General features: G+C 48.5%; 1 protein-coding gene across 1 annotated transcript in view; it reads left to right on the top strand.

Annotated features, from left to right (window-relative positions):
• sorl1 (sortilin-related receptor, L(DLR class) A repeats containing) overlaps positions 1–9,848 on the top strand; it is a 67,594-nt gene extending 57,746 nt beyond the window's left edge. Inside the window, exons 38-48 of the mRNA XM_056610519.1 lie at positions 740–806; positions 1,298–1,380; positions 1,758–1,848; positions 2,529–2,719; positions 2,833–2,958; positions 3,387–3,551; positions 3,990–4,164; positions 4,891–4,997; positions 7,172–7,364; positions 7,992–8,201; positions 8,808–9,848. Of these exons, the coding sequence (XP_056466494.1) occupies positions 740–806; positions 1,298–1,380; positions 1,758–1,848; positions 2,529–2,719; positions 2,833–2,958; positions 3,387–3,551; positions 3,990–4,164; positions 4,891–4,997; positions 7,172–7,364; positions 7,992–8,201; positions 8,808–8,875 (1,476 nt within the window). The 3' untranslated portion in view covers positions 8,876–9,848. The remainder of the gene's footprint in view (positions 1–739; positions 807–1,297; positions 1,381–1,757; positions 1,849–2,528; positions 2,720–2,832; positions 2,959–3,386; positions 3,552–3,989; positions 4,165–4,890; positions 4,998–7,171; positions 7,365–7,991; positions 8,202–8,807) is intronic.
• The last annotated feature ends 845 nt before the right edge of the window (positions 9,849–10,693 follow it).

Here is a 10,693-nt window from a genome sequence, read left to right as displayed (position 1 = left end):
TCTCCCGTGAACACTACGTGCCGGGTTCACTCTGCTGTGAACGCAGATGGCGTTCTGCACTAAAGAACATCACCTGACCGAACTGTTGTTCACTCAGGATCCTTCCACTTTTTGCAGGCTAACCCTGCAGACGTCATGGTTTTAGTGTTAGGTGGGACTAGCGCTAGTTGGGACTGTACATCTCACCTTTGGCGTCTCAGTGCAGCATTTCTGTTGGTCAGGAGGATGTTTCCACAGTGCCTACAGGTGCACCCGTCAGCAGGGGAGAGCTGCCTCATCTGTGATACTATCAGCAGAGTGGTCGTGTAGTTGTAATTGGGTTACTTCCTCATCAAGCATTGATGGAAATATTTATAAATATTTGTTAAAGGAATACATGAAACATACTGATTGCATTTTTCCAACTCTTTATCTCAAATATGTCCTGTCACCATGGGCTTAATAACTTTAGATCAATAATAACCCTCCCCCCGCCATCTTGTGATTAATAGAACTCTCAGGCCAAACCTACTGAGGTTTGGCCCTTAAGTCTCAACTTGTTGCACTCCAGCTGAACCAGGTTGTTCACTGGCTCTTTTAACAGTAATATCATATCTGAGTACGGTGTCTGTGATTCAACTTAATGTAGTCAGAATACGTTGAGGTTATCGCTGCATTGAGACTATATATAAACGTCTTGGTTGACGATTTTGGTTGTAACGGCTGGCGTCTTTGTTTCCAACGCTGTGATCGCTCCCAGGTGGCAGCCGTGACCAGTCGAGGTGTGGGCAACTGGAGTGAGGTCAAATCCATCACACCAAAGAAAGGTTAGAACCAAAACCCTGAGTGTAAAGCTGAGTGTAATGAGATGTTAAGAGGTAGAGCCCAAGAGAGCATCATCCCTCCCTCTCTGCTCCCTACATTACTGCTCCATTGAGGGTTGGTTGTATTCAAGCATCTGTGATTGACAGGTAAGATGAGGGATGAGATGCCCTGATTGGTCAGAAGTGAGCCAGCATCGCTGACCAGGCTGTGAACAGGAAGCTCTGTCTTCTCAGACGGATATTGTCCCAGCACACCTCATCCACTTCTACCAAATGAGATACAAATTACAGCTCTTAAATCCTTCTTACTGCACCCTTAACATAGGATCTATCTATTCTGAACATGTGAAATTAGGACGTCTCAGCAGTGCATGACAGCGGCATGACATAAGAGATGCACATTTAAAACAACCTCTGAAGAAAGGATGCAGACCTAACGTTGAGAAACTCTTCCTCCCTCTCTCTCTTCCTCTCCCACACCCTCCTCCCTTTAGCGCTGCCTCCACCCTCCGTCATCGCTGACACCATCACCAACGACTCCATCAGCCTGTCATTCAGCTTCAACTCCCAGAACGAGGTCAGAGGCCTGAAGGGTCACACTTGGGGTGTTGGGGAGGGACGCGGGTGGGCTGCTTCTGTTCATTCGAAACCGCTTCATAGTGATGAGGTATGATTGGCCAGCTGCCCTGTCACATGGCTCCAATGAGCAAACAGACTCTATGGAGCCTACTACGGGACGGTGCGTTCACCATCTCATCAGGCCTAGAGCTAACCCTAACCTCCCATGCTGACGGGACTACCTCTGTGTGGATCAGTCTTGGCCCAGGGTGGGCAGCCCAGAGACATATCCCTGTGCTGGGACTCACCACCAGCCCCATTGGGACTCGGACTGGGCTCTGTGGTTCCCAGCACTAGAGCGGGAGTATGTTAATCATCCAATATCTTTCTAACTAGGTGAAGCACTACATGGTGGTGCTGTCCTGGCTCTTCGACTCCCACGTCAAGGAGAGCAGGAACTACACGGTCCAGAAGGGGATCCTCCGTGGTAGGGATGCCTTGGTTTCAGATATCTAAGCTCCAACGTGCGTTCACACATATGGATGCCTTGGTTTCAGGGCAGATCCAGCTGGGTTCCAGCCAGGGCTCGTTTACCGAAGTGTAATTAGGACCTTAACCTCAGTATAATTTGGACCCTTAACTCAGTGTTATTTGCAACGCCGTCCTAGCAAAAATGGCTCTCCTCCCCGGCTAACCCTAACCCTAACCCTAACCCTAACCGTAAAGTGGTGAAGGAAAGAATAAAGACAATCAGAAACCGCTGGGTGCGGTCCTGAGACTGCAGCCTCGCTTGGAGCGGCTCTGCTCAGTGGGAGTGTACTGGGGTCTACTGTAGCACTGTGTCCGCAGATAGGCTTACTTCAAACCTATGCCCTATTCAGAAGGTAAAGAAAGGCTTGAGGCTGCAGGAAGGCGTAAAGAAAGTGTTTCCATTCCACTTTCCGTGGTTCCATAGATCACCATGACTGTTGATGGCGGTCTGGGCTCAGTCCACGATGAGCTCCTGACGATGTTCTACACACGGTGTTTTACTCAGGCTCATTGAAGCCCCCTGGCAGAGGCCCAGTCTGGTCTCAGTCTGTGAGCTAGGAGTCAGCCCCCCCCCCCCCCCAGAGTGTCAGAGGTGTGTGATGGTCATCCGACTCTTGCATGACTCCTCCCGTGCAGCGGCCAACCTGACGGCGGGGACAGTGTACGAGGTGGCGGTGTGGGCGCACACGGTCGTGGGGGACAGCCCCACCGCACTCTCCCGCCAGCAGACCACCGGCACCCAGCCCGAGGCCCCCCTGCTCAAAGCCCGGGCCCTGAACCAGACCAGCGTGGACTGCAGCTGGACCACCGCCGGCCTGCCGGCCCAGGTGCAGCACGCGGCCCCCCGCACCCACCTCACCGCCAGCTTAGTGGCGCTAATATCGTTGATCAATACAGCTGGGACTCTTCACTCATTTGTGTGGGTGTGTGTGTGTTGCAGGTGTACGGTATATTCTACGCCACCTCGTTCCTGGACCTGTACCGTAGCCCCCGCAGCGCCAGCGGCAGTGGGGCGGCCGGCCAGACCACGGTCCAGGTGGAGCCCGACGAGCAGTACCTCTTCCTGGTCAGTGGGTCAAATGGACAGGAGGAGTCTGGCAGCACGAAGGCCTGTGGATGTTGTACCACAGGCTATAATGTAGAGCTAATGACTAACTCATTATTATTTGCTTTTTCTTTTATAGTTAATTATATAATTGAAAAGGTAAATGTACTTGTCGCAGTAAGCTATCATATAATACGGCACAAAATAAGATTGTGTGTGCTCTTGTGTCGGACACGCATAAGCTTTTGTTACGTCCATAATGTGTGTTGCGTCCTAGACCATAATGTGTGTTACGTCCTAGACCATAATGTGTGTTACGTCCTAGACCATAATGTGTGTTACGTCCTAGACCATAATGTGTGTTACGTCCTAGACCATAATGTGTGTTACGTCCTAGACCATAATGTGTGTTACGTCCTAGACCACAACGTTTGTTACGTCCTGCCCAGGTCCGGGCCGTCTCCCCGTACCTGGGTCCGCCGTCAGCCTTCGCCGTGGTCAGGATGATCCCCAGCGAGAGACTGCCCCCCAGGAACCTCCACCGGGTGCAGGTGGGGCAGACCAGGACCACCCTGAAGTGGCAGCCCCCCTACGACTCCCCCGCCTCCCCCCTGGTACGCACGCACACGGGGCTTCAGCCGGTTGTTGTGCGTGGATGATCCGCTGATCATAGTTGCAAATACGTCGATAATCTTTAAGCCTTTTCATTCAGTTTATTTGTTGGTCGTTTAGAGATATTGTCATTGTCAGGTTTATTGTTGATATTGTCAGGCTTCCCTACTTATATCACAACAAGTGTCGTCATGTCATATCGATCTAAGTGCCCTTTCTAAGAGTTTGAGAAGCTCTCTCAACCATGGCAAGGCTCCTCAAATGGGGGATATTTCACTTTCATATGCATTGTCATTTTGGTCGCTTATAGAACGTGTGTGTGTGTGTGTGTGTGTGTGTGTGTGTGTGTGTGTGTGTGTGTGTGTGTGTGTGTGTGTGTGTGTGTGTGTGTGTGTGTGTGTGTGTGTGTGTGTGTGTGTGTGTGTGTGTGTGTCTGTCAGACCTACGTGGTCCACGTGCGCGACGTGGTCCGCAAGGCGGAGCTGGACTACAAGCTGAGCAGCAGCAACAACACGGTGGAGTACTTGCTGAAGGGCCTGGAGCCGGGCGGCCGCTACAGCGTGACCGTCCGCCTGCGCAACATGAGCAAGGAGGCCAGCCTCACGCTCACCACAGGTACCTGCCTCAGCTCTCACCACAGCTTCCTGTAGTCTCACGCTCGCAGCCTAAGGCTGGGGCTGGGCGATACGGACCAAAAGTCGTATCTCGATATCTTCAAGCAGAATATCGATGTAAGATAAATATCGCAGAGCGGTAGAGAGATAAGCAGAGTTACGAAATAGCAGGCGGCATTCATGGTTTGAAACTGCTACCTTTGGGGACGCTCACCACAGGTTGCCTGTGGCCTCAGCTTTCGCCCCAGGTGCCTGTGGCCTCAGCTCTCACGGCCTCAGCTTCCGCCCCAGGTGCCTGTGGCTTCAGCTCTCACGGCCTCAGCTTCCGCCCCAGGTGCCTGTGGCCTCAGCTTCTGCCCATTTTTCTGTCCCTCTAAGTTTTTCGAAAAAAAAAAGAAGAGATTCTCATGAACCATGATCATAAATGACGCTAACTCCTCAGATGTGCAGGACCAATTACATTTTTATATTGAGTGAATAATGGCTATGAGCATTAGTTATGAGTAAATAATTATTCTAATTAGCCAACATCATTCAATCATTCACAAGTCTGCTTCGTGGTCCACGGACTTAACTCATGTTTGCGTGTAAGGCTTCCTGGAGTTAGCCGGCTAATGCAGCCACACATAATGTAACAACAGACCACATTTCGACGTGTCTAGTTTCAGTAAACCTAGATTGCACTCTTCTTTTTTTTCTCTTTCTCTTTTTTTCTCCGGTTCTTCAGTGGCTCTGCCAGCGCCTGACGCCCTGAAGATCATCAGCGAGAAGGACCACGTGTTCCTGCTGTGGAAGAGTCTGGCCGTCAAGGAGAAGGGTTTCAACGAGAGCCGGGTGAGGACACGCATGCAGACACATAGCAGCCCCCCCCCCCCCCCCCCCTCTTTGATCTGGGCACAAATTTGACCTAAAACACACACTGATATTGAATCAAAAAATTCCTTTTGAGTGCACCAGGACAGATATCCAGTGTTTTTTTTAGAGGCCGCCTTTCTAAGATGCTCTCCCAGTGTAACATCATACCGTGCTATGAGATCAAGGATACCCAGAAAATGTCCCTTTCTAGGATTTCCTAACTGTACATTTTGTCCCCCTCGGTGGCAGGTTTCTTTCTGCAAGGAAGAGTATGCAGTCGCTATCAATAGTTTTACCTAGGCATAAGCGGGATGCCAATTCTTTCCACATCAGATAAGCATTTATGTGGTAACCCCTTGTTTCATGGTGCTTCAGTATCTTTGAAAGAGACAAAACAATAGACTCTGTTAGAACTGTTGGAGTACAGTAACCAATAGGGGTGGGAAAAATAATCGATTCTTTGATGCATCGCAATACTGTGTAGAACGATTCAGTCTCGATTCAGATACGGTAATAATCTTTTCTTTTTTTTAATGATTAACTTATTAACTTTTGGATTATTACAGAGTTATAAAGTATCAACTTTATAACTCAGTTTTTACTGGGTCTATTGACATAAAACAAAGACTTGCATTGAGATTGAAGTAAAACAAAATAACCACAAACAAGTTCCTTTATTTTTCTTGTTATGATCCGTTATATTGTAGGCTCCATTCTGATCAGTACACAGTTGCAAGACAACAGTAACCTGTTGTTTTACTAGTAGTAGATTTAGCTAACCTGAATATTTACAAGCCTCCTCTTGATACACTGACATAAAAACGACTGTCTTTCAACCACTTTGAAAAGCTTTCTTTCATCCCTGCGCACCCTTTCTCCTTCCCAATCTTTCTTTTTCTATGTTGTGACCCTGAGGGCTTTCTTCTCTGCCTCTTCATATTGAGGTACGTGTCATCAGATGACAATACGGTTCAAATGAAGACACTCTGGCGCTCGCCTCCAGGGCGCGGGGATGCCCACTGGAGCGCCGTGTGGGGAGGAGGGGGGGAGGGAGTCGAAGGAGCGGGGGGCGCCTTATCAGTGATTATTGGTTCTATCACCCACACAGCTCCTTTGAGGCTTCCTCCAGGGCGGCTTTATTGCAGAACGAAAGTGTCACAAGTGAGACTGGAAATCAAGGCTAGGACAAGCCAATTACCAACAAATTGTCAGTGTATGTATTTCTAGCATGGGCGGTTCCATTGATAATCACCTTACACATGTGCTAAGAATGCATGGACTCACAATGTTGTAATAAGCTTGGGCTGGAAGGTGCACCTAATAGCACATGGTTTCTTGGCCGATAGCAAGAAAAAAATATCAGATTTTGTTTCATCGCCCGTATTCCTCCTTCCTCTTGCTGTTGTTCAGTTCCAGCTGCTCTGAGTGTAGTTTCCATGAATAGACCGTTGCATTTCAAATACAAAATATATTGGCCTAATTAGACCTCTGCCCGCGATCTGTTTTCGCGGTGTCCGCGTTGCCCGGGCCACGGTGCCCGTGGTTCCCGGGCCATTCGTTCCCGGGGCACGGAGGGAGTCGCGGGAGTGGTCGCGGTGCCCAAGGTCTCTCTCTCTCTGTCTCTGTCTCTCCCTCTCTCTCTGTCTCTCTCTCTGTCTCTCTCTCTCTCTGTCTCTCTCTGTCTCTCTGGAAGTTTAATTGGGTTTATTACAATGATGGACAGTGCTGTTAGCCAATCAGAGTTGAGACATTTGCATGTCATGAATATTCATTAATATTTTTTGCACCAAAACCGAATCAGAGGGCATTCATTGCTATTAGTGACCAACGCAAAATCAATGAAAAACGATGCATTGACAACTTTAAGCAATATAACACGAGTGGGGTTGTTAGTTTATTTATTTTTTTTTAACGGGGGGAGGGGGTCACAGAGGATCAGGGTAAGGTCAGGGGGACGTTTGCTCAAAAAAGGTTGAGAACCACTGTAATAGCACATAATTTATGCCTGGTTGTTCTATGCCGAGTTTTGCATCACTCTGTTATACTATAGACGCAATCATCTACTTTGATTGAATATGTTGATCTCTCTCGCTCTCTCTCATTCTCTCTCTTCGTCTATCTTTCTCTCTTTATCTTTCTCCCTCCCCCCACAGGGCTACGAGGTGCACATGTACGACAGCGTGAGCAACCAGACCATGTTCCTGGGCAACACCACAGAGACTTTCTTCCGTATCAACCGCCTGCTGGCCGGGCACAACTACAGCTTTTCTGTGCAGGCGCGCTGCCTGCTGGGCGGACAGCTGTGTGGGGAGCCCGCCCTGCTCCTTTATGACCAGCTGGGCAAAGGTACCGCCGCAGCTGCCCCTTGTTGCTGGGTGTTAACCAGTCCATCGCTGAACTTTGCAGAGTGTCCAGGAATTCACTGAATTGACTGCATTTCATTTGACAGTAAATATATCAGCAACATGTTTTGCATGAAAGCAATGGACAAAAGTTCTGTACCCATGAATCTTTGATGGACTGGTTAACGGTTGCATGTAACGTCTGGGAGGAGACCTCACAGATGTATCGTATTTTGACTGATATATTTTATAGAAGATGAACTAATTAGCGAGGGGCTAGATGGGCATTTCAGAAGATGATTTCATCAAGTCATTGTACGACATGGAATGATTTTAAACCATTTCAGTCACTTTGTCTCAGGACATTTTTGTCATGACAAGAAATGCAGCCCCTCCGGGTATAATCCGGAGAATGTCCGGCCTGCAGTGTATGTTTGAAAGGGTTATTACCTTAGATGAATCAAGAGTACTAGCATATTGGGACCGCCATGTGGATTAGGTGATTAGATATCCATGAACTAGTGAAACCATTGTAACGTTCCTGTGATACTTTTAAGCCTGATATTATTCATCATGCAACACCACAGAAGACGTGGTTGTGCGCGCAGAGCTTTAACCGCGTGTGTTCCAGGGGCCCTGGCGGAGAGGGTTGAGGGCCCGTCGGAGGACGTGGCGGTGGTGGTGGTGCCCGTCCTGTTCCTGCTGCTGCTGGGGGCTTGCGGCGGACTGCTGGCACTCTACATGCGCCACCGACGGCTGCAGAACAACTTCACCAACTTCGCCAACTCCCACTACAACTCCCGCCTGGGCTCGGCCATCTTCTCCTCCGGGGACGATCTAGGTAAGGGTTTATTTATTAGGATATATATCTATATAGATATATATTATTCACACAAAAGACTGGCACGATGCGGCCAACTACACGGTCGCTTTCAATAAGACGTGAGTGGCGTGGAGGAGCAGGAGCTTGTTGTCTGAGGGCTACTAGCAATCACAGGAGCCAATCGCGGGAGTCAGACTGAACACAATCGTCTAAGTTTTCCCTGCAGTGCAGAGCTTCCTCTCAAGAACCTCTGCAATGCAGCAGTGTAGAAGGGTAGCAGGACTGTCCGTGAAAACCTTTCCCTCCTCGGTCTGAGGTGATACAGGTAATATGTAATATGTGATGTTGGAGCTCCCCTGCTTCCTTGACCAGTCCCCAATCAGATCCTTAGTCTCTGCTGTTCAGGGAGCGGCCTCAGCATCTCCTAAGATCTACCAAGCCCATCTTATTGTGGTGTTGGAGCCCTGCTCAGCCCAGTAGGAAGGAGTTCATACAATGCAGTTGGCTCTTTTTTCGTTTTCAGTGTCCTCCTCCACATGGTCCATCCCCCATGTTGAAGTGGACCAATGACTGCATGACTTGGCATACTGCTAAATGCCTCTCTGTTTGTTCTTCCTGATGAAGGAGACGATGACGAAGACACCCCGATGATCAACGGCTTCTCCGACGATGTTCCCATGGTGATCGCGTAGCGGGGGACGCCCCTCTTCCCTCCCAACATCCCCCCCTCACACACACACACACTCCCTCCCCAACACCCCCCACACACCCGCCCCTCAGAATGGAGGTTTCTGGGAGGGGTGCGAAAGAGATATTTTTCAAATGTAACATTGCACTTTTTTGGATGCGCAATAACTTATTTTTTTAAAACATGAGATACGTATGAATATAAGGAAATGTATGTATATTTATGGGGTCGATGGGATAGGGAGGGTGGTTAACACTGAAGGCAAACTGTGAAGGATGTGAGTTCGCAGTCACGCCATGTAAAGGGAAACGGTCTCTTAATGCAAACTCACTGTCCATAGGAGCTGTCCCTGCTTTAAGCCAATATATCCTTGGATGGAACGGTACAACGAAAAAAACAACTAATAATGAAACTATGAAAACATCCGCAAACGCTCACACAAGACACATAAAGACATTAAGGAGATGTAAATGAACTTAGCCATGCACTGTAAACCACATGTATATTGAAACCACACATCTTTCTACGTGTATATTGGAGGGGCAGCACCTGCCATGCCAACTAATGTATCTCTTGCTTGTTGTAAAACACCCTTGCAAGTGTCTTGAAACATAATCATTTTCTCTTGTGGTCCATTTTCCATGAATGATCCCTTTCTGTTTGATTGCTAATTAAAAAAAAAGAAAGATTCTGTTATAAATGCCGTGTGCAGGAATCTAATTGTTTGCCTATCTGGTACGGGGCTGGCCGACGCATCATGTTATGTCATGTGTGTCCAAGATCCTCTTTGGCTCATTCCTTTGCCGCCGGCACACTCGTGGTCCACCTTCTGAGCCCAACGCTGTTGAAGACTTCCTCAAATAGAAAGAAGGCCAATGAATGACCTGAATGGCTTCGTTGTAGACAGGAGAACAGCAGCCCCACTCCGCCCCGTGGTGTAGCGCTGCACCATGGGGAACCCTGCTGGCCCTAGGCCCTGGGCGTTGTTGGAGGGGTGGGGGCTCCTCAATTTGGGGGGGGGGGGGGGACTCAGGGAATTGTGGGGGATCGTCGTCAAAGTGAAGACGCCATTCCCTCGCTGCAAAAAATCTATAAAATAGTCCAGGATAAATCAACAATGGCAAAGCCAGTAGCGGTGCCCCTGCAGTGAGGGCCCAGGCCCCTCCAGTGATAGCCCCGGGGGCCTCTAGGTATTGAACATGGAGAATACCAAAAACGGCTTTGAAAGAGTACCACTTTTAATGCTTTCTTTTCCTCTCCATCCCATTGGCTGAGAGTGGCCGCATGTCTGCACGCCTGTGTATGTTTTTTCTACTGAGCCATTTGAATAGTCTCTTTGCCAGTTCATTTGGTGGTTTTTGTTCCTTTTTTTTTTATCAGTTTTTCTTTTTTTTTTACCTGTATTCGTGAATGTATTTTCTTTTCGATGTGATTGTTTGAGGCGTTGTGTGGTCTTAATGTATCAAATGTGAATGATGCTGGTTGTGTCCGTAGTGTTGAGGTCCCAGAGCGAAGGCCCCCCCCTAACCATGTCCCCATGTGTGGACGGACTGGGATTTCATGCTGTGCAAAATAACCAAATCAATGTCCATCGGTTCCCGTGCCGAAGCTGATCTTATTGACCTCGCTTCCCTCGTTCGGCCTGTTTTTCAACACTGTTTTTATTCCCTTAAGTCCTGTGATCCTCTTGCTTCTAACTTGAGTTCTTTAAGTAAACGCTTAAGGTAAATCTTTGTTTTTTACGCTGGTTAATAACCTCACCAAGTTGCATTTTCTTTAGCCTCAAGCGCAAACCGATAGACTTTCATGCTGGTGTCTGGTT

Source organism: Gadus chalcogrammus, chromosome 16, assembly GCF_026213295.1.
Source record: "Gadus chalcogrammus isolate NIFS_2021 chromosome 16, NIFS_Gcha_1.0, whole genome shotgun sequence".
NCBI lineage: Eukaryota > Metazoa > Chordata > Actinopteri > Gadiformes > Gadidae > Gadus > Gadus chalcogrammus.
The sequence above is the reverse complement of the archived record's forward strand: the minus strand, read 5'-3'. Positions and strand labels throughout refer to the sequence as shown.